Below are 23,953 nucleotides of genomic sequence, written 5' to 3'. Positions count from 1 at the left end.
CCACCCCAAAAAATAGCCTAAAAAATAGCCGGAAAAAAAACGATGCAGAAAATATAAACAGAAATGACAAAAAGATTTGACTTACCATTTGAATGAACTGACCGCTCGTGTCGACGTAAATTCGAACGTTCACTTCCGCAGAATTAACAGACTCGAGCGCAAGGTAATATTAATCGCACATTGCTACCTATTTTGCTGTGGCGATGTGTGAAAGATCACGAAAGACCCATATGCTTTGAAGATCAAAACCTCATTTGCGTACTGTTTTGCCACCGCCATTTTATTGGGCTCCACCTCCCGCGTTCACGATCACGAACACGACCCAGGCCTCACGAAAAACAACACGACTTCTCTCCTCTCTCGTGGCAGCCATGGATGACCGGTAAGAATTCTTGAATATTAATCACCTTTATTCTTTTGTTCTTGTGGGCCATCCACATTTATTTGCACTTAAAACAGATTGCAAACATATCTATCTTTCCTTCTTTAAGAGAAATGTGGAGGTGTGTGAAATATTGGACAGTGATGAGGTGAGTTGAATTTTAAGTTAAAATTCCAGGCACGAAGCTCTATGATCCACTGGAGACTATTCGATTAATAGAGCAGCGAATCGACTTCCTATTAGATTTTTTCCTATGTTTGAATTAAATTTGAACTACATGGCAATTGCTGTTTGAAGGAAACATTGTACATAACAATTCTTTGGTATTAAAAATATCAACAAGCTAAAACAGGTGTAGGGAATTGTTCAGTAGCACAACAAAACAAGCCATAACCTTTATTAAATTATCTCAACACATTTTCAAATGCAATATCCTTAGAAAGGACCAGTCTTAGGGTATACATTTACTAATTAATGGCAAAAAGGCATCAACTTGTGCACTCTTGTGAGGTTTAGAAATAGTACCAAGAACACTGTCCATTTCCTCTCTTCTGTGTTAATGGTATCATACTTTGCATACAGGGTAAAGCAGTAAACTGTATGTGAAACACAACTTTTAGATAACACAACTTCTATTTTGATAACAGTAGCCCGGTAACAATATTATCTGTGATACTAAGATTTATGTGTGACCTCTACAGTCGTTATCTTTGAACAATATAAGGTGGGTCTTAGCAGTTCCCGGCTCTTTCTTGCTCTTACACTTAATCAATCAATACTAGCACTCTGAATCATTTACTGCTGCAATAATGGTATCAATAAAATTCTCAATCATTGGTTAAGAAGTTTTGACCATTTCACTGCCATAGGTGGTTACCATAGCAACAGTATAACCCATTAAAACACCCCACTGCTGCCATGGTAACTGCCAATGGAATAAAAAGATCTCAACTAGTTCACCAATGATTGGACATTTTTGTCACACCATTATTAGGGGTGGAAAAAATGTTTAAAACCATTATAAGCCACATGCCTAAATTAAATTGACCTGAATCTCATTAACTCGTAAACAACTGTTATGTAATTAATTTGTAAACAATTCTCAATGTTTTAAACTTTAACGTCCATAAATGTAAATAGTTGGAAATCCCGCTACTTATCCTTAACAGATTCTTTTATTTTCTACAAAAGCAAAAACGTCAGGGTCTAATGAAATCACGATCACCATAACTTGATTTTTCATTTCAGGGTACACACCCAACACTCCATAGACATCTCTTAGAGTTAATCCAAGAGAATGTGTAATATGTCAATCCATTGAACACTTTAAAATAATGTCAATTTGGCGACCCTTAAAAAAGGAGGATATAATTATGAGGTATCACCTTTTAATTTTTCAGGGGCCACCTTTAGATTTAAAGAGATGCAAGGCAGTTAAAGTAAAGAGTAAAACTCCAGGAAAGATTAACCTGCGAGCATACAACTGAGTTTCTTGAAAGAAGTGCATGGACATACAAGGAAACAAAAGGCAGCTACAAAATTCATCTAAATTTACTTGGAATCTATCAAGAACCAGTTGACGCGAGCTACCAGTTTCAATGAGACTGCTATCGGACGTTATTTTTGATGACACCTTTGTGCAGACAGGGTTGAGGTGGTAGTGTCTCGTTGATGTTGCTAACTGCCAAGCATTTGTTGCCTTATTGAAGAAATGATAGCACTCGAATCTGGCAAAACAGTATAGCTGATCATCTGGACTCTGGTATCCCACAACATTGGATGTTAGAGCCTTGAAGCACCCAGCGCACTTTTTGATGTTACCAGCAATCTTTTTGAGAACCAAAGGTGCAGAGGGTGGAGGATCTACTGGTCTTTCAGCTCTTCTAATAACAAGAGTTGTGAGATTCACAACTTCAGATTGGAAATTTGAGCCTCTGTTCTGTACATCTGCATCCATATCTGAAGAATGGTGCACTTCCACTTCAGTTACAGGTAGAGGCCTTTTTCTAGATGGAGCCTTCCCTCCAACATTTTTTGGTGCAGACGCTGCTGATATCTTGTGGAGACTTCGGCCTTGGTAGGCTGTCACAATGTTTGCCACACAATTTCGATGGATGGCAATAGCCAGGCAGTGGTGACAAAGGTTGTTTCGCCCAAAGAAATTACAATCACATGTACATTTTCCACTCTTAAAGCACTGAACCTGGTGAGGAAGTTGTCCTCCACTGTCCACAAAGTAGACGCTATCCTTAAACCCCTGGCGAAACTGGTCATTGTGCAGCACAGTCTTGGCTTTTTCTAGGAGACTGGCTTGTTCCTCTTTAGAAAAGTGGCCACTCAGTGCAGAAAGGTCGATGAGATCACAAGCTGACTGTCTTGAAGAGTGGCGAGCCGAGGAACTGTATAATGGTTGAACCTTGAAATTGCAGCACCTCTTGTAAGCTTCTGGATCTGGGCAAATTCTGCTAACTTTTTTAAGGAAGGCCTTTCGCTCTTCTTGGGTCATCTCTGCATGGCTCTTCCTTGGTAAGTGTTGCTGGAACTGGTGGCAGACTTCCCATTTGTCGGACAACTGGAACCATGCCATTTCTTCTTCTTGATCAAATGATTGCACAAAGTCATACAGGTTGACAATGAGTCTGTCCATTTCCTGGGGAATGTACTTCATCCAATCTTTCATCATATCGTTGACTGATTCTGGAATGTTCTGTTCGTATGGCTTGTTTCCCAAGCCAAGGTCTTTCACAGCAAATGCAGCCATCTTTGAACACATGTCATTAAGCTTATGTTTGCGAAAATACTGTGTAAAGGCTGGTGGACCAGATTTCTCGGACCGTTCCAGGGTATCCCACTCTTCCATGAGTACTGTTGCATTGTTGTTAAATTCTTCTAGTGAACTGGACCAAATTAATCCACTTCTTGGTTTAAAGAGATCTTGACAAATGCGGGACACCAATGCGGAGGACAGACCAAGCTTTCTACATTTCTCCTTGATGTTTCTTTGGCTGTGGATGTAACAAAGCAAAGGTGCTGCATTCCTGAGACCGGCAGCAAGAGCATTTGTTAATGCACGTTCGTCATCTGTGCCAGTGGCATGAATAAACTCACTGAGACCAGGCTTTTCACGAATGAGGCAATGAATAAAGGAGAGGTATGTTGATTCATCTCTGGTCATACAGATCATAACAGGGCCTAAAAAGGAGGGGTGGTTGTTTGCTCCCTTTACTCGAAGAACTGTATTCTTAAAACTTGTTACAAGCACGTAGAATGGACCGAGTTGAAATGTTACATCAACTCCAAGTTCAGAGACCTCGTTTACCCTGTCGTGACAACAAAACTTCACAATATTGTCTAACTGTCGATCAGTGAATAACATGACCGTAGGCAAATCGTTGCAGACTACTTCACGGATAAAGCCAGGAAACGTTGTCTTCTGTAGTTCTAGAACAGATGCTAGTGGGTCTTTTTTCACTTTTTCCGATGGATTCCGAGTTAGGTATTCGACTTGTTTTAAGTTGTGTGGGATAGAACTGATGCTTTCCACCTCACAGATGCCACTAGCTTCCTTTCTTGCAAAATGCAGCGCCCTCTTAGGACCGCATTGCATGGCTTTTTTTGCAACTTTTTGCTTGGTGCTCTCTTTCGATCGGATGCGAGGCATATTTGAAGAGGTGCGATTCCCATGCTTCTTGACTGTAAATTTTGATGGCTCTCCATCAAAGTTATAACTAAGAAGCACAAGTGGAAACCATTTCTCTATGTCCTTGCCAAATTCGATTGACACTATTGTCTTGTGATATGACGTGTACGAGGAACATGTGTATGTTCTTCTCACCACAACATCCGAACTTGCCTGAGTGTTGACCTTTTCAAGTTCAGCCACTTTCCCCTCCTCGTCTCTTATGATGGTATAAAACTTGGCCTTGCAGCCTGTCATTACCCATGACCCATTCTCGTCTGAGTACAAATCTTTCCTGTGTTGCAGTGCATCAATGTTCAAGACAAGTGTTCCATTGTCCTGATATCCTATGGGAACCGCTTTGCTTATAAGATAAGGATTTTCATCTTGGCAATTCATCATAAGTGGAACGACCTAGGGATTATCTAGGTTCTCAATAGATACAACCTTGCACTCAGAATTACCATTATAGAGTTTGTAGTTCTTTCCATTCAGTTTTTGGGGTGATTTAGACACATCAAAACGCTCTTCCTCAGCAAGATGTTCAAGGTTCTATAAAACAGAAAGTCATGTAAGCAAAGTTTCTTTTCCCTTAAAGTGCTACTATGATAACATTTGCATCTGTCTCACCAGTTGCATTTTATAAATGCATCAACAATTTGTCTGTGCAAGCAGATAAATGCTTCTTACTTTTAATCAAATATAAAAATAATAAGATATCCCAGCCAATTTGTTTAGAAATGTGTCATTCTTTTCAGCAAGACTCTACTACAACTCTGGTCAAAATTTAAAAAAAAAAAATTGGAATTTGAATAACAACCTTGAAACTAAGATACAAAGAAATGTATGGCTGTGATCAGTACAAACATAAAATTTACATGAAATGGCTAAGACAGTATTAAGTACTCCAATTAGAAAGCAGATGAAAGTACAAAGCTCCACCAAATTACACGTATTAGCCGGAGAGGTAATAATAATAATAATAATAATAATAATAATAATAATAATAATAATAATAATAATAATAGTTATCTAGGAGCCCGCTCGCCTTGGCGCTTTTCAGTGGGGCCCTGCAAATTAAAAAGGTGAAACTGATGATAGGTCTGCCAACATTTATTTCATCATCATTTCACACAAGGCAGACAATTTGAATCGATTTTTTGGCTGGCTCCCATAATATACACCTTTGAAAGAAGATATGTGTCTTTATACCAGTATGACTTTATAAGGAAGAAACCTGACCAAGGCAAATAGGGGGCAATATAATTTAATTAATATACTGCCATTAAATACCTCTGTCACACTTTCATTGCTGCCTATGAAATGTTCATCCCCACTGCCAGTATTATGATCAATATCATCATCTGTGTTATCAATCAAGTCCTGACGCTCCTGTAAGCCACAGTTCAATAAGTAAATCAATCAAGCAAGCATTCAAGCAAGCAACACATTTACACACAGCCACACGCAGTTCATGGCCTAATTAAAGATTCATTCCAGTCTTTTCTTTCTTTTAGTTTCAGATAAGCAGATAGTATAAAAGAGAATTTTCATTCCAGTAAACTAAATGAAGGATTTAAAATTTACGATAAGAAAGTTAGAAAGATAATACAATTCTTACGCACTACCCTTGTATTATAATACCAAAAGAAGTGTTATGTACTAACGTGCATTATTCCCCTTCTTTCCTTCGAACAGCAATTGCCATGTAGTTCAAATTTAATTCAAACATAGGAAAAATCTAATAGGAAGTCGTTTCGCTGCTCTATTAATCTAATAGTCTCCAGTGGATCATAGGGCTTCGTGCCTGGAATTTTAACTTAAAATTCAACTCACCTCATCACTGTCCAATATTTCACACACCTCCACATTTCTCTTAAAGAAAGAAAGATAGATATGTTTGCAATCTGTTTTAAGTGCAAATAAATGTGGATGGCCCACAAGAACAAAAGAATAAAGGTGATTAATATTCAAGAATTCTTACTGGTCATCCATGGCTGCCACGAGAGAGGAGAGAAGTCGTGTTGTTTTTCGTGAGGCCTGGGTCGAGTTCGTGATCGTGAACGCGGGAGGCGGAGCCCAACAAAATGGCGGTGGCAAAACAGTACGCAAATGAAGTTTTTGATCTTCAAAGCATACGGGTCTTTCGTGGTCTTTCACACATCGCCACAGCGAAATAGGTAGCAATATGCGATTAATATTACCTTGCGCCCGAGTCTGTTAATTCTGCGGAAGTAAGCGTTCGAATTTACGCCGACACGAGCGGTCAGTCCATTCAAATGGTAAGTCAAATCTTTTTGTCATTTCTGTTTATATTTTCTGTACCTTTTTTTTCGGCTATTTTTTGTGGTGGTCCGTAGGGGGGGTCATTGTTTTCGGGTCACCACAATTTAGGGTTTGAATAGCGAGCTTTGTAGTGGTCCGGCTGATGACATTGGGTGCAAAGTTTTCCCGCTCTCCGTCTGTTAGCTTTGCTCAATGCTTGTTCATACTGATTACGAGCAATTTCAAGCCGGTCAATAGCACTTTTGATCTGTGTTTGTATTATGGAGAGATTTTCCGTTAGTTCGCCGCTTTTCTTCTCAAGATAGGTTGTTGACTGCTTGTTGCTTTTGTTAACCGCGCTTTGTTGATACATGGTTCCACTTACAGGCATGTTGGATGAGCTTGAAGCCGGGCCTGAGCTGGTCGTGCTGACGAGCACAGGAGAATTAATAGGGCTAAAAACTTGAGACCCAGTGTAAGGAGATGGAAAAAGTTCCTTGGGCTGTAGAGACGGCTTTATCTCCTCTAGCTCTTTCTCGAGAATTCTTCTCTTCCAGTAACAACTTGTCTGGATAATTTATTATGACTTCCAGATCATTCTGCCCAATATATTTTAGCGAATGCATACTCTGAAAGCCTCTCCTCTCAAACTCTGGGGCTAGCCTTTCGAGGTTTAATCCATGCGAGATTGACGAAAGCCACATATAGACCTCCGAAACACCAAAGTAACTTTGACCCGCCATTTTCACAGTTTTCTCACGTGAGAGTCGAGCCGAACACGAACTGTGATTGACAAATCAGTTCTCCTCCCCTGTTTTTTGTCACATTTCACAGCCGATTTCACATGTAAATTTATCAGTCACGAGTAATTGAATTTTTCTGAAAAATTGAGTGACAAAACCACTGTGTTCGAAGCTTGAGACAGGAATGAGATTTTCTAGATTTCAGCACGTAAAACATTGTTTCAAGGCGACAATTTATGGGGTTATGTTTCGGTATGACTTCTTTTCTGGAGTACTGTTGTGACAGCTGTAAAATCATTCAAGTGTGAAATTCACCCAGCAAATTTCTTGACTAACTCATTTTACAACTTTGCAATTTTGAATGAGGAAAGGGAGTATATCTGCCTTCTCATTCTCTTCCACAGATGATATCTCATATTGCAGGAGTATCCGGTCAGTATATAAAGATGAATTCATGTATTCAACAACAGTCACGCTCTTTCGACGTCATTTACACTTTGTTCAGTCGTGCTATAATTTTATTTACCACACGCTCAGAAGATTGAGTCAGTCTACGAGAAATACCAAAGTGTTTGCTTTGGAATTTAGGGGTCTCTGTTTGCCCTGACTAATTTCAGTCTTACTTGTTCACTGAACTTGCAGTTACTTTGAAGGGTAACACCTGGTAATGACAGACTTTTACACTGGAATATTGCATATTTGCTTATATAGCAGTTTATTGTTCTTCTTCCTAACAAGTGCTAGAGTTGCATGTCATATTATTCTCTCGAGGCCGATTTAATAATAGTTCTACTAAACTGGAAGATGGATCAAAATTACTTCTTACAAGAGCTATAATAGAGGAGTCGTCTGCATATTTAAGAGAGTGTCTCTGTAAGAGCGGTCCGGTCGATTTTGCTTGAGACACAGATTTCGCTCGTTTCTCGTGTGTTGTAAGACATTCATGTACCTATACTAAAACCACAATCAGTTTGATCGGATCTCTTTATTTTTCAGAGTTTTACGGAAATTAAATTTCACTCGAGCGAAGGCTTGTCGTGACACTTTTCAAGACTTTAATTTCATACAACTTTGGAGGACAATTTACAAAAAACTACGGAACTCAGCAAAAAACAAATACCACAGCCATGTATATTAACTCTATCTTATCTATCGAGGTGACTTTCGTAAACATCACGTGTCAATCAAGGAAACAGGGAGACTTGAATGACACCTTATCGGTTCGCCTAAATCACATACGCCAAAACCGATCAAATTCAAGGTAAAATTTTGAAAAAGTGAGGCGTTCTTAACTGATCCAACTAACATAGCTAGGAAGTAGGTGCCATAGAAAAGGTAACTACAGAAAAAAAACTTTGCGGCCCGACCTTTACGAGAACTTTATAACTCCGTGAACTTACCTAATTTTAGGCAATCTCCAAGTTTGGCCGCCATTTTGAGGGACTTGTTTATATGAAGCGTAACAGATATAAATCAAGCAGGTAGATCTAAAACCGTCAGAAATACATACGAAAGCAATTCAAATGAACTTTACTTTCAATTCAAGCGGCAAAATTTGAAATTGTTCGTTAAACTTACCATCCCCATGCGACCATTTATCCCAACAATTCAAACACTACAACTAGTGTTCGAATTCCTCTCGTCGATTCCACCGCAAGAAATAACCTATGCCACTCAAGCTTCGACTCGAATGTGAAGTACGAATCAAGTAACATAACCTCTTCATCTTCGCGGCAATATCACGCTGGTATTTTGATTTTCCGATCGACAAGAACGGTGATCAGGAAGCAAAAATTTTTTTTGGGATCACTTTTCAAAGGAGCTTAGAAACCAGGCTCAACTCAGTAGCCAAGCCTACTGAATTTGTGCCCAGGCCTTTGCTTGCTTGCGTGACCTTTTTTGCCACTAGCTTATGTCGTCACATTGGAGTATACAAGAAACATCGGCTTGTAGTAAACACAAACTCAAATTTTTACAGCAGTATAGTGAAAAACGTTTTGAGACCGAAGGTAAGTAAGTATTTTTAGTGTTTTTCAACCTAAATTTAGTGTTTTGCTTTGTAATTTTACAACGTACAGTGAATTGTCAAATTAATAACTCGAAAAACCTTCAGCCAAAATTAAACTCTTTATTACTAAACTTATACTTTCTTGATCTGATATCCCAATTAGCGATAACACCAGAAATTATTTGCTTTTGTGATATGAAATATATATATATATACCTAACTTGTTAAAGTACGTTGTCATAAAATAATGCACCTAGCAGTAATTAATCTGAATACGCAAAACTGTACTTATTTAACGTTTAAATTGTTCCCTGGACAGCCTGGACATCTGAGGCAACTGATAATGCATTTTGGGAGTGGTGGGGATGTTTGCTTCATACTGGCTATGGCTGTACCTTTCCTTGAATCTGCCCTGTTGTTTGTGATAGTTTTTCCATACATTGTATGTTATTTTTTTCAGAAAATTTAAGTCTGCTAGAAGAAAAATTTTTTACAGAAGAATCATTTTCCTATAACGTGTACAACTGTTGCTGAAATTTGCAGTATTACTGATATTTTTATGATAACAGAATTGTCACAAAAATTATTTGACACTAAGGTAATGTTGAAAACTGCATTGAGGTCTACTGAATATAGTTAAAGTACTGAATTTCACTCTATGACTTACAACTACAGAACATGGGGCTTTTTTATGATCATGTACCTGAAAAAAAAAAAGCTCTCTTGGCTCATTTGCATCAAGCCACCATATATAATGCAATCAATGTCTTGTTTTTTATATCCTGAGTCAGTGCAGAGTTAGAATCAATATTTGAATGTTAATTATAATCATATAAATCCAGCTGAATGTATTTCTTTCATTACCTTTCCACTGACTGCCAAACCAGCAAGCCTCGAGGCATTAAACATTGAGGACTTTTTAAAAGGCCCTGTATTGTATACATGTAGCTGCTTTGGGGAAGGGAAGTGGTAAAGTTTGAAACACAATAATAATAATGATAATAGTGATAATAATGATAACAATGATAATGATGATAATAATTATTTATAATAATTAATTTTTCCCATCCTTTGCTGCAAAGAATATTGAAAAATTTGCAATGAAACTACTCCAACTTCTCTGAGTATTCATGTGCTGGCATTGATTAGATAAAAATCAGTTCAGATGAAAGCAGCTACTGTTATTGCTTCAATAATTTTAGTCAGCTGTTAGGAAAAATGGTTGTGTCCAATGGGGTATTGCTAAGTTCTTTCCATTTTTATAGCTCTGTAAAAACGGATTCAGAACTCATTCCAATGATTGCTCTATCTTTTAGGCCCAGCATTTGGTAAGTTCTTTCTAACATTGTGTGAAAGATTCCTTCTTCTTTTCTGATTGTTGAAATTTTTACGAACTTTCATGTTGGCTTCTCTCTGATAATATATGATCCATGCAGTACTGGGCACAGAATCATGTCTGCTGCTGAAATGTTCTCATAAAGCAAGTCATACTTATGCTTCAAGAAAATATTCATTGAGAATTGTGCCATGTTGTTATAAACATCGGAGTTGACAGTAAAAACTTTCTTGTTACTGGCTTGAGACTGACTTTCTATCAGTAGAAAAATATAGTCTATCACAAAATTGGAAAGTTTGCCGTCACTTATCTTGTGTTTAGCTGGAAGGAGCTTTTCAACATCAGTTGGCTCCCATGCTTTAATTCTAGGATTCCCTGAGATTTGGACCCCAGCCATGGCAATTCCCTCTGCTTTGCTAATACTGATGCTACATCCAGTGTAGAATATTTCCAGGGTATACTTCCAGTAGCTGTCTTGAAAATGCCAGGTTTTTCAGCCTTTAATGCATAGTAACCAGGTGGAAGACAAAACTTGACAGGAAACTTCTTCCTTTTTAGAGGCATACTGGGCATCTGTGGTAGACAGTTTTGGACCTTAACAGACATAGAAGAAATATGTGTAACCTCTTGCATGTCTTCAACCTCATCTTTTTCATAGAAGAGGAGATATGCTTCCTGGCTTGTAGCTTCAAGATGTGAAGACTGTCGAACTGTGGTATCACTTGAAAAATACCACCTCTCTTCTCTTTTTAGGTAACACACATAATGACCAGAAGAAATGGTGGTACCCTCATGGACAATAACACTTTCTCTTTGTAATCTATTAAGTTGTGAAGTTTTTTTCCATCATTTTGAAATCTTACCATTTGAATGCAAAATGACAGAGGTGCCTGGCATGTGACTAGCCTCTTCCATGCATCAGTACTCTGGGAGCAACTGATGTAGTAAAAATGAAAGAATGCATAATTTAATATTTGTGCAATTCATTATACATAGACAGGAATCAGCAAGGGGAGGGGGGCAGGGGGCTACTAGTTTTTCAAGTAACTAGACAGCATGGAATGAGGCATTACACATACTGTTGCTTCTTCATCTTCTAGTTACTGGAGGTCACCCAGTCAGTCTCCTATACCACTAACCATGATCCTTGACATCACCATCACCATCATTACCATCATCATCCTTGTTGTCATCATCATCTCTTTATTTGTTAAATGATGTTGTATTGAAGGCAGCTAATAAGCTAATGTGGACTTATTGCATTTTGTATTTGTATGAATTTTTATTTCATTATTTGCCTTTTCTCAATTGATTACAGGAATGAATTGTATTCTTCACAACACACAGACACAGAGACCAGACCACAGCAACAGGGACTGCATCTCCTACTCTTTTCAATCCATGCATAAGAACTTGAATTTGTACAATTATAGTAGCTTTGACATTCCTAATTTCTTGCACTGGAAGAAAATAGTCTGCTTTGTGCATTGTAGTTTATAGTGTTAAGCACTGTAGCAGTTATCAAAAAAATAGTTGTATTTGTGTGTCCTTTTGGTGTTAGGTTTAATGCTATTAAAATTTGTTACCTGCTACAGTAATAAGATGATTCCAGCTCCACTGGGTTAGAATAGTCCTTCAGGAAGCTCTGTATAGTACAACCCTTAAGAATGAATAGACAAACACCACTAATGGAACAGGATAAATGTTTGAATAATACTGACTAATAAAGTGTGTGATTGGGTATAAGAAATACTATGGTAGCTTGTCTTTGTGATGAGTATTTGACTTTTCTTGTAGTTATTGGCTAAACTAAAAATGTAAATGTTGAGTGCAAATAGAACTGTTGTCAATGTCAATGTTTATTCTCCCACATGCAAAAGAAAAATGTAAGGGTGGAGGTGATTATTATAGAGATCATTTTGACCACAAAATTCACTTTTTGTAAGAAAGAATGTGTAGTAAAGGTGTAGTTCTAGAAAGAATTGAAAGATCAACACACTCCCACCCCAAGTAGGATCATTGAAAATTCCAGGGGAGAGGGGGTCCAAAAGTGCCAAAATTTTTTAAGGAAATGCTTGACATGAAATGAATTTTTCAAAGGGGAGGGGGGGTTGAACTCTACCCCCCCTCAGAAAAAAAAAGAAACCAAAAACAAAAATTTCCATGTGGCAGGGACACCATTCCTGGATTTAATTTTGCTGTCTACAGGTTTGTGATTGTAATTAATTTAATCCACAGGAAATTGGCATAGTCAATTTAGGAGTTACCAAGATTATCAAGTCAATATGGTCCAGAAACTACTCATTTGTCCAGAGGGTGGGGCTGGGGGATGGGGAGGGGTCGAAAGTGTTAGGTTTGCGTACCGTTTTCACTCTTTGCACTCCTAGTACTCGTACACGCACATTTTAGATGAACGCGCAACACAACAGTGTCAAAAAATAATCGAGCAAAGAACTACGACTTGCAAAGCTTCCAGGACTAATATAAATTTACCGCCATAAACAGTGAAAAGGCCTTAAACATTTTACTCGTAGCTCCGTACAAGGTACAACTTCCTGTGACGTTCTAACAAGATTATCCAGTTGTCAAATACGTATTTTAATATACGTATTTTAATTGTTTCATAAAGTCGAAATAAGCTTAATGTCAAGAATAACTAAGCGGATTACCACACTGATGACGAATTTTGTGGTTCATCAAAAAAGTACTTGGTTCAATTACACAGTTCACCGATGGGTTGATGTTGTTTGCCTGCTGGGATTTTATGTCTTCCACTCTAATATCAATGTTATTTTGACGTGCTAAAATAATATTGAATACATTTTCAAGACCTGTTTTAGATGAGGTGCACTTCTTGTGATTGTGCTGCAATCCAGTGAGCCCTTCGGAAAAACATGTCACTGAGAGCAGAGCTTGCAAGACACTATTCAGAAAGCAAGTATTTCCAAGGTTTGAAATTCCCTTTGGATCCATTTGACCGTGAGTAATATTTAGAATTAACGAAGAAAGTGTATTATAACCAAAGGCAGAAGATTCGTATATGTACGGAGCGGAGCGAGATAAGGTAATATTATTTCCCGCGAAAATTACACAAAAAAAGGTAACAGATAACTTCCCATTTGTTTTTTCTGGAAAATTACAACAACAAAAAAAAGGTAATAGATAACTTCTCATTTGTTTTTTTCCCGCGCAAGTAACAAAAATGTTTCCTTCCCTGTCCCCCTCCAACTACACTTCAACCAGTCGGGGGTGGTGAGTGAAAAGTTGTTTACGTCATCAAAAGGCTTGGTTCCCTAGTTGAGCCTGGTGTCTAAGCTCCTTCAGAAAGTGATCCCAAAAAAAATTTTTGCGATCAGGAATCGATCGGTTTGTTTACCTCATAAACATGACCGCTGACCAGCCGCTAAGTGAAAACAGTATAGCGCGGGGTGAAGTGGGTGGCGGGCTTATCGTCATAAGATATTCGAACACATGCTCAAAAAGCTCTTGGACTATCAGTCTAAACAGTGAAGGCATGCTTCGTGGTACAGACAACTTTTATTGTATTCTCATAACTTTCTCCTTTATATTAGAGCTGGTATTAATAGAGTTATCAATATATTTTTAACCGGGTGCCCATATAACCTTTTTGCTTGTCATCAGTGGTATAAAATAAGGTGTCTTTTCCACCAGAACCTTTTATTTATGCCCCATTGCAAGGAATGAACACTATACTTAGAATGTTTGCTCTAAGTAATTTTTTCTGTTCCCAAGAATGTATGCAAAGTGATAGCGATTTGATTCATTCCGCTGACACGTTCTTTTAAGTTATGGCGCGTGCAGGTTTTTTCTATCAAAAGTCGCGCATGCAACACACCGGAATTGAAAATTCGTCGTAAAATCGCACGAACCTTAGATTGAGTGTAGGCAACTTTGACTTCTGGCGAGATTAAGTGGATTGTTCAAAGGACCCCCTGAGATTTTTTCAGGACTATAACTGAGATTTGTTAATAACTATGATGATCGTCATCATTAGCGGACGGTGTGTTTTGCCCATTGTTGTCATCATTATCGTTATCACGCCGGAAGAAGTATAAAGCCGGCATGTCGCCTTACCTAGCTACACAGAAAATTATTCTCTCTTTTGCTCCACTTGGATCCTGGAAACTGTTGCTATTAAGACGATCAACAAGAAAGCCTTTATAATTATTGAAACTTTTGATTAACAGAATGTAAGAAAAAAATCGGTGAGGAGAGTTTTTCGGGTATCTTATAATCTGAACGATAGTTTTAAATAAAACAAATAACACTTAATTCAATTTACCTTAGTTGTCTCGTGTTTAATAGTGGCGTTTCTGGGGACCGTAGATTCTTCTCTGATTCTTCTTATCTCGGCCAAGACTCACTATTATCAACTTTTTTCTTGTTCTTCTTATGGCATGGGACACAGAGAGCTGAGGTAAGCGATTGCAAATTTCTCAGTTAAAGTAAAGCCCACTAGCATCCATCAGGAATTAAAAACCGACATGCACGGTTTACTTTTATTATTCTCAATCAAATAAGGGGTCTTTTAGTCTGCAAATTTAATCATACTGGTTAATGAGAATCATACAAACTGAGGAAAACTGACCGCAAATAATTGTGAACCGTACACATGAGTAGGTATATTGCGTTGTCAGGTGATTTGATCTTCCACAAAAACATTATTGATTATCAACCGAGCAACATTGTACATATTTCCATCTGTAATTAAAAGCACTTACACATTGATCTATTTTTTTTCAACGTGATGTGTACTTAAGTACCCTTCATCTAATAAAGAATTTCTTCTCTCTTCGAGCAGATATGTCACGTGACAAAAATAGATAACAGAAAATGTTACTGAAGACTACCTGATTCCACTGGAATAATAACTCCAAACAGCTTTTGAATGTCCTGAGACATATGCAAGGTAATTACATCTCTGCCTTGGATACGCTTCCTGACACCATCATGACCAGGAAACTGACATGTTACCTTTGCACTTCTCCAAAACTTCCCCAGAGTGTGGCGATGCCTATGGCAAATCCACATTTTTTTGTTTATCCTCCTGAGTGAGGTGAAATAGGCCAATCTTTGCCAAGATTAGCTCATTTTCACTTAAAAACCTCTTTAGACAGGTGGCAGCTTATCAAATGATGTTTTACTTCGTCATTGCATTCAGACAGTCGTACCAAACCACTTAAAGGGCATGTAAACCCAAAAAACGTTCATTTTCTTTTCACATGGATGTTTAGTAAATATATCAAGTACACCAAAGGTACCATTCGTTTTTTCTCAAAAGTCCATTTTCACTTTGTAAAAGCTCTTCCAAATTCGAAACATTCGCCATCTTGAATGGCGCCATCTTTCCTGTGACGTCACGGGTGGATCCTCCAAAGTCTCGTTTTATAATCGCGTGAGGCACGAAGGAGTCTTTTCTACAGCCGTTGTTTGTTGGTCTCGTCATGATTTTTTTACGTACAGTTTGCTTCAATATAATCAATTTTTTCGTAATGGTGAAGCGTTGAGCCGTCCAGTTTTGTACTGATTCAAACAAAACTGGGCATACAATGCAAATATTTCCAAATGACGCAAATTTGAAGCGACAATTTGTGAAATTTGTTCAAGTGAAAATAGCCGATTTCGTCGAGCCGTTCGAACGTTCTGTTGTTTGTAGCAGTCATTTTTATTCCTGGTGCTGTACCGACGATTCAGGCCTCACCAGAAGCAAATTATTCGGAAGACGAAAAACGACCCATACAGTCGGCAGACGACGAGGATTCGGAAGTGGCTGACCAAACTGAGAAAGAAGTTGAGCTCTTCAAAAGTTAGAGGTCAACAGAGAAAGTACAAAATCGATTTACATGAGAACGTTTCGTTAATTAAACAACAATAGCTTTATTGGTTCTCTAAAAACATCTTTTTTCTCATTTAATGAAAGATTATGGGGAAGTCAGTTGTTTGGGAGCCAGCGCTGAGCCCGTAAAAGACACTGACATGTCTGAACCTTTGCCTGTCGAAACACGTATCAAAGAAAGAGAATTCGTTGATATCAGTGTGTTATAACGTGATCTGGAATTTTGTCGGTTCTATACAAAGAATTCTATACAGGATCCCATAATCAACCCTTATGTTCTATAAGAAAATCCATGCCAGCCCCACTTAGTGCTTCCTTTGAGAAACCCTGCAGAGAAACAGCAGAAGAATTTGTGTCACGGTTTTCACAGCAGTGAAAATACATTCAAAGGTCAGTAGGACAATATTCATCATTTTGAGTACAACTTAAAAGATCCTGATTTCAGCTTGCAAAACTATCTTTTCAATAATGCAAATCGAAGCAAACACAAACAGGGTTGGATAATTATGAAGGCCACACAAGGAAATGCACATGATACAACTTGTTTTATCGATGGAAATGCTTCTGAGATGAAGGATATTGTTTACCGCACAAGATAGCACAGCGACCCTAAAGTGTTTGCTGAGATATCCCCAACACCAACGAACAAGCTATCTGTAGGCAATTTAGCGAAATTTCCTGCCAGGAAAGAAGCGAAAAACAACTAGCTCTAGTATTGTATTATTAAATCAATGGCAGAAACAACTCAAGTAAATCGATCTCAAAATGTAACAAAACAGATGAAACAGAAAATATTTAGCTTAGTCGTTTCTGGTGTGATTATCTGTGCTTTACTGCTGCCTGTAAGCGTACTTGGCCGTCTCCAGCACCCAGAAATCGAGGCAAATTGACTGAAAACCTGGATGCTCAGTGATACAACTTATCTGGGTTTCAGGCCATTTTGCCACAATTGCCCGATTTCCGTACAACAAACACTTTCATGAGTTTTCGGCATTGGTTGACAAGTTCCACACTCGCACCTTTGATAATTTTATATAAAACACTCTCAGAAGCTCAAGTTTAAAAAAATTCTGTTGCATTCCTTTAGATTGTACCCTCGCTGTATTGCATTTTCATGTTAAATACAAATAAATCACAAAGTAAATTAAATACCAGTCTGAGTTTCCGAGACTGTCGCATCGCTGTCGACATGTTCTGTACTGTCTTCGTGCGGATCGCTTCGGTGAACCCTACGCGGCTCATATTGTCAAGGACGTGGCCCAGACTCTCCTAAAGATTCTGGATTATCCCCAGCGCTGTCATGTACTAAGCTTAAGGCATTCGAGTCGCTACCTTCTGAAAAAACATCTTCCGAACTACCGCTACTTACACGAACTCCCACACCAGTTCTACTGGGGAAGATGTGTTGCGCAATATTTTGGTTCCACCGCTTACGTCACGACTTCTCGCTATTGTTTTTACCGGAAATGGAATTTCAGTTGATAATGCCGATTTTCTCCTAAAATAAGTCGAATTGGACAAAACTAATTTCAAATTCGTTTTCTACGCCACTTTTTACATAGTATAAGAAAAACATGTATTTTTGGGTTTACATGCCCTTTAAGCCACACGATGAACCAAAGTTTTTTCCATCTTTGCCATTCAAAAAGGAGTCCTGAGACATAATGAACGTCTCGCTAATGAACGACTTCTTCCTGTACTTGTAATTGTTTCCAACGCGATACAAGTTCGGGAGATCTGAAGGAACTCACTATAACTTTGTATATTCGATACGATTTCAATTTCCGCGTCAAAGGAGAAGCCTATTGTAATTCGTGAGTGGTCAGTGGTTACGCTCGTGAGGTAAAGAATGGGTTTGTGACTTTCTCACTCAATTGAAAGACTCGCGTCACTCTTATGAAATGGTTGAAGGGAATACAGACTTCGAGCAGTCTCTTACTTTTCTTAAAGATAGTGAGGCCACGCGTATCCTGTGAGCATGGAGAAGCCGCTCCACGCGAGACTCGTATCTCGCGTCTTTGCTGCTCCACGCTCTCAGAGTTGAGCAAAGACAAGACACGTTATTTCAGGTGCGATATAATAGGTTCAATGGTTATCTCGATTATCTAAACACATTTATTTACGTGGTAAAGATTTGTTTTTAAATCTATGAACTGATGCTAGTCCTATTTGGAACGAAATGTATTTGAAATAAAAAAGAATACTGAGTAAAATAAAAGTTGTCTGCAACACGAAGCATGCCTTCGCATTAAGACTGAGAATCCTAATGTTTATCATGATACTTTAATGCATATGTTCGAATGTTCCCAAAAATATTTTGATAATCTGCCCGCACCCACCCCTCACCCCGCCCCTCGCCACTGAACTGTACTGTTTTCATTCAGCAGCTGGTCAGCGGTCACGTTTATGAGGTAAACAAACCGATCGATTCTTGATCACCGTTCTTGTCGATCGGAAAATCAAAATACCAGCGTGATATTGCCGCGAAGATGAAGCAGCTATGTTATTTGATTCGTACTTCACATTCGAGTCGAAGCTTGAGTGGCATAGGTTATTTCTTGCGGTGGAATCGACGAGGGGAATTCAGAAAGTTGTAGTGTTTGAATTGTTGGGATAAATGGTCGCATGGGGATGATAAGTTTAACGAACAATTTCAAATTTTGCCGCTTGAATTGAAAGTAAAGTTCATTTGAATTGCTTTCGTATGTATTTCTGACGGTTTTAGATCTACCTGCTTGATTTATATCTGTTACGCTTCATGTAAACAAGTCCCTCAAAATGGCGGCCAAACTTGGAGATTGCCTAAAATTAGGTAAGTTCACGGAGTTATAAAGTTCTCGTAAAGGTCGGGCCGCAAAGTTTTTTTCTGTAGTTACCTTTTCTATGGCACCTACTTCCTAGCTATGTTAGTTGGATCAGTTAAGAACGCCTCACTTTTTCAAAATTTTACCTTGAATTTGATCGGTTTTGGCGTGTGTGATTTAGGCGAACCGATAAGGTGTCATTCAAGTCTCCCTGTTTCCTTGATTGACACGTGATGTTTACGAAAGTCACCTCGATAGATAAGATAGAGTTAATATACATGGCTGTGGTATTTGTTTTTTGCTGAGTTCCGTAGTTTTTTGTAAATTGTCCTCCAAAGTTGTATGAAATTAAAGTCTTGAAAAGTGTCACGACAAGCCTTCGCTCGAGTGAAATTTAATTTCCGTAAAACTCTGAAAAATAAAGAGATCCGATCAAACTGATTGTGGTTTTAGTATAGGTACATGAATGTCTTACAACACACGAGAAACGAGCGAAATCTGTGTCTCAAGCAAAATCGACCGGACCGCTCTTACAGAGACACTCTCTTAAAAAGGGCAGGAACATCATTATGAAAAATATTTAAATCATTAAGAAAAACAAGTAAGGGCAGCTAACACTTCCCTGAATTGTTCCCCCGTTGACAGCCTGCCAAGTACAAACATGGTTAGCAGATGAAACACACTCTTGTCATTCAAGGAAAAAACTCTGGTACCAGTTACCTTATTGTCACTTTGAAAAATTCACATATAATTAAAGTCCCGCTAAAAAAAGGTGCTGCAAAAATTAAAGACGTGAAAGTTAGAGACCTTTATAAAATCCTTTATTTAAACTTTCCGTCTGCTAGGAGTTTACATATGGGTAGGCCGGCTTAAATTTCAGTTAAACGCATGCCCCTCTTTCTCATTATCTGACTCATCTTGCTGAATTAGTTCCTGTAACACTTCCTTAGTACAGTCTTAAAATTTGCCATTGAAATCTGGCTCCTCATAGTTGTCTTACTATGAAATCAAAACCTATGAAAATCTTGTGAAATAATTCATTGTAAATTCACATATTTTTCACAGGTTTTTCATGGTTAAATCAACGACATTTTCATGGTCTCAGTGCCATGAAAAAGACCTGATAAATCCCATGAAAAACCTGTTAAGATTTTCATATTCATGACCCATGAAATATTGAGTAAAGTGACCTAGAAGCCATGAAAGACCCATGAAAAGGGCATTTCATGGCGTTTTCAAAGGTACTGAGAAACCCATGAATTTCAAACCCAAACAATTTCATGGTGTCAAAGTTCACTAGTTTTTAATGGGTTGCAGCAAATCATGACCCATGAATATCCTGTGAATATGTAAAAAATTCATTGACCATGAAAATTTTCCTTGAATTTTCATGGCCTCTCCATGGTTTTTTCATGGCACATGAAAGTTAATTGCCAGTTAGTTTTCATGGAGTTGTTAGGAATATGCAAGCACTATAAAAATTCTTTGGAAACCCCATGAATTTGGAATGAAAAATCTTCACTTTTCTTGTACCAAAGACTGTATACAGCGTATAGCTTACAATACACCATAACTGTAATACATACACAATCACTTAAATAATCCACTGAAGAGCTAACCTCTCTGTGAAACTTCTTGGTACTGTTGTACGAGCACACACATATGAAAGACATGACCAGAAATCTGAATTCTCTGATAATTTATTTTGTTTCACCAGCTGTACATAAATATTATTTTTGGATTCCAAAATTGTGATAATCCAGTGTACACTTTCTTAAATCAAAAAAGTTGGTATGCAATTTTCTGCAATAAAATTAAGATGTTAATGATTTTTAGCTCTATTTTTATATCACTGATTTTCCTTGTGGAGACAGATTTTGCTCCTATATTTCTTAATATCTGTTTACTCTGATTTAAATAATTGGGGCTGTACATTAAAAACATCTCTGTATATTGAAACTATTTTGAAGGTATATCATAAATAAATTTGATGTGAAAAATATTTGGACTAAATTATTGAAAATATACCCACTGGTTTAATGTATTTCTGTCTAAACTTCAAATATCATTTCCTTTGTTTAATATCCTGTGTAAAATGTTATGGACAGGTATTATAATGTCTATTTATGTAATGGCATTCATGTAAATTTCTTGATATGTTTTACACTTGCAATCATTATTCTCAAGGTAACTAACAACAAAACAATTACCAACTTTCTGCACTCTAGCATGTGAGAAGATATATCTATGGCTGACTATGTCAGTGTCTCTCTGTTTTGGCCACCTGAATGTGCCATCCTTTTTTGGTTATCATTACTATTTGCATCTTCATCATCATTTGGATCAAGATAGGCTGCTTTAGCAACTTTACATTTCCTTTCAACAGACAAACACTTCTTCACTGTTTGCAAAATAAAGGGAGCACATCATCAGTTATCTAAGGGCCTTTCTTATGTACATAGTAAACCTAGAAATGGATAACTCGCCAAAACAGGTTCTTTTCAACATAGCAAACGGTCAGACAGCAAGCAATGCACTGTGGAAGCAAGGTGATGTATTTCTTATTCAGAATTTGACTGTATTTTTTATTCCTAAGAGCGGTCGTAAATATTTCCATACAAACTCTTCTAATATTTCGCCAGATGATCATCTCACACCTGGAGCTTGGGTCGCATGTGATGAGACTTGAACAAAAGCATTATCAATTTGCATTCTTTTGGCCAAGTGATTTAATAACCCTATTGGAGAACACCATGACACTTGCTTTACATATCCTTTTTTGTAGTAGTATAGTTCAAAAAGCCACAGAATAAAGTCTAAAATTTTCAAGTAAAATCAATATTTAGTTCGCACGCTCCGATGTCTACGCGTAGTGAGATGACCAAGCTTGAACTTGCCCCTTGATGTTGTAATGCATCGACACATTCATCTAGAGGAACCTTCTTTGAATTAACTTTTCAGACAGTCTGTTAAGTTGATCTGGAAAAAAAGGGACTGCTATGCAAATACTAGTACCGAAAGTACCGCTCGAGGTACAAAAAAACCGCCACTTCTTCGTAAATCACGTGTACTATCACGTGGGGCCTTGGGTCATCGGAGCCATCATAGGCCAGCGGTCACATGGTGACCTCACAGGTACCGTAAAGACTTGCAGATAAGCCGCACCCCGAGTTTAGCAACTCAAATTTTGGGGAAAAAAGTTTTTCAAAAAAAAACTCGAAAGAAATCCAAAGTCGAGACTATAAAGTGTTCTGTCTTCATCGAAGGCAAACTCGCCAACAATGGATCGAAAAATACTTTAAAGTCTTACCCGTAATTTTAGCTCTTTAGTAGAATAAACATCATGTCCACCACTTATGACATATGATTGATATTATTCTGGTATTTGTTCAAGGGTATTTCTCCATTCAAGGAAGTTTTTCCATAGAATTTTGTGCATAAATGTGTTGTTTTCTTGCATGCACTGTGCGAAGCTATGTAACTAGGCATAATATCGGACGATAGAGGACTGGACACCGGAAGCAGGGCGGAAAAATGTGGCAATTTTTTATTCGTTTTAAGGGGCATAACAGACACAAAGGAACGTTTCTACAACTTGTCTTTAAACCGTGGAAAATATTGTGAGAAAAGTTGCCCAAGCATTGCTAAGTGTAACAGGGAATTTATTTCTTTACAAGTAATTTATTTCTTTACAAGTAATGGACAGACTTGAAACAAGGTCTTTTAAATAGAAAACAAATTTATTACGTGTAATTTGTTTACACAATCAAGAACATACTCTAACTTCCGGTATGCATTGCTTACAACAAGAATTTTCTTGTAATGTAATATAAAAAGAACTAACGAGTATAAACTTGTCAAGTTAAAAGTTCTCTTAAAGTTCTGTAATGAGGTGTTTTCAACTAGCGTTCAGTAAGGCTATTTAGAAGCCATAGAAGTCCTCATTATCACTGCTTCCAAAAACCAGTTCATACGTTGCAGAATCAATTCCTGCTTGTTCCTTCTCGTAAGTGTCAGCATAGAACAACTCGTCATCATTTGGCTCTGGCTCATCCAAGTTCTCAAAGGGGTCTTCATCTTCCTCTTCCCACACATCATCATCTTCGGTTCCATCGAGTGCATTAGTGATACAGCACTTGAGGAAAGATTTCTGAATCATCTCGGTAGGAATCTCATCCCACGTTTGCTTTATCCAGTTGCAGATGACGTTCAGCTCAGCTTTACGCATACGGCCACTAGCGGTCAAGGTGTGTTCTCCAGAGATCATCCACTGCTGTCACTTGTTTCTTAGGCGATCCTTGAATGGCTTGTTGATGGAGACATCAAGCGGTTGAAGTATGCCCGTCATCCCTCCAGGAATAACTGCACACTCAGTGTTCAATGACTGCAATGTCCTCCGGACTGGATTTGACAGATGCACACGAGGCAAGCCAGCATAACAGTGAACCTGTCCTTGTCATGTCCTGTTGTGAGAATAGGGACGCTCTTAATACCTTTTTCTGCAACAGTGCTATTTGTCACAATGTCAAATGTCAAAGGCGTCTGGTCTGCATTACCAATATGTTTCAGTTCAAAGCTATGTTGCTTTCTCTTGGAAATAACAAAGTGCTGGAAACTGATCAGTTTGTTTTCGTAGTCTTTAGGAAGCCTCTGCACGACTGTAGTGCGGCGTCTAATTGAAAACCCACGTCGTTCCATGAAGTGGTAACACCAAGATTTCGAACCTCTAAATTTTCCCTCTGGTAATCCAGACTTCTGCGCGATAACTTTGGCTTTCAGATGTATAACGTCCAAAACCTCCTTGGCGTTTTTCTTTGATCCAACAAAATAGTTCTTTCTCAAGATCAGGGAAAAGCGCCGCGCCAGGCTGGTTTGCACG

General features: G+C 38.1%; 2 protein-coding genes and 2 long non-coding RNA genes across 6 annotated transcripts; 1 reads left to right on the top strand and 3 right to left on the bottom strand.

Moving 5' to 3' along the window:
* Positions 1–338: 338 nt before the first annotated feature.
* On the bottom strand, positions 339–8,844 carry LOC149048538 (uncharacterized). Its single transcript, XM_089198809.1, has 5 exons — positions 8,648–8,844; positions 8,470–8,556; positions 5,898–5,936; positions 5,355–5,453; positions 339–4,613 (listed from the first exon to the last, which is right to left on the bottom strand). The coding sequence occupies exon 5, from the start codon at positions 4,461–4,463 to the stop codon at positions 1,779–1,781; it is 2,685 nt and encodes an 894-aa protein (XP_089054935.1). The 5' UTR covers positions 4,464–4,613; positions 5,355–5,453; positions 5,898–5,936; positions 8,470–8,556; positions 8,648–8,844; the 3' UTR covers positions 339–1,778.
* Positions 8,845–8,931: 87 nt separating this feature from the next.
* LOC149048537 (uncharacterized) lies at positions 8,932–12,163 on the top strand. 3 transcript variants are annotated; one of them, XR_016184535.1, is made up of 4 exons: positions 8,939–9,078; positions 10,343–10,405; positions 10,972–11,166; positions 11,732–12,163. It is a non-coding gene; the product is annotated as an uncharacterized LOC149048537 (long non-coding RNA). The 3 variants fall into 3 exon arrangements; XR_016184536.1 differs by having other exon boundaries at positions 8,953–9,078; positions 10,394–10,405; XR_016184534.1 differs by lacking the exon at positions 10,343–10,405 and having other exon boundaries at positions 8,932–9,078.
* A 4,128-nt stretch (positions 12,164–16,291) lies between these two features.
* On the bottom strand, positions 16,292–17,867 carry LOC149048536 (uncharacterized). Its single transcript, XR_016184537.1, has 2 exons — positions 17,423–17,867; positions 16,292–16,948 (listed from the first exon to the last, which is right to left on the bottom strand). It is a non-coding gene; the product is annotated as an uncharacterized LOC149048536 (long non-coding RNA).
* Positions 17,868–22,996: 5,129 nt separating this feature from the next.
* LOC149048535 (uncharacterized) lies at positions 22,997–23,341 on the bottom strand. The gene has a single exon (XM_089199485.1). It carries the CDS (start codon positions 23,339–23,341, stop codon positions 22,997–22,999), a length of 345 nt encoding a protein of 114 aa, XP_089055611.1.
* Positions 23,342–23,953: the final 612 nt, after the last annotated feature.

This window comes from Pocillopora damicornis, chromosome 3 (assembly GCF_964200805.1).
Source record: "Pocillopora damicornis chromosome 3, jaPocDami1.2, whole genome shotgun sequence".
Lineage (NCBI taxonomy): Eukaryota > Metazoa > Cnidaria > Anthozoa > Scleractinia > Pocilloporidae > Pocillopora > Pocillopora damicornis.
This window is presented reverse-complemented; position numbering and strand designations above follow the sequence as displayed.

Bases quoted from the DNA above. Each gene is read 5' to 3' on its own strand.
- LOC149048538 (XM_089198809.1), bottom strand. From the start codon at position 4,463: ATGATGAATTGCCAAGATGAAAATCCTTATCTTATAAGCAAAGCGGTT.
- LOC149048535 (XM_089199485.1), bottom strand. From the start codon at position 23,341: ATGATCTCTGGAGAACACACCTTGACCGCTAGTGGCCGTATGCGTAAA.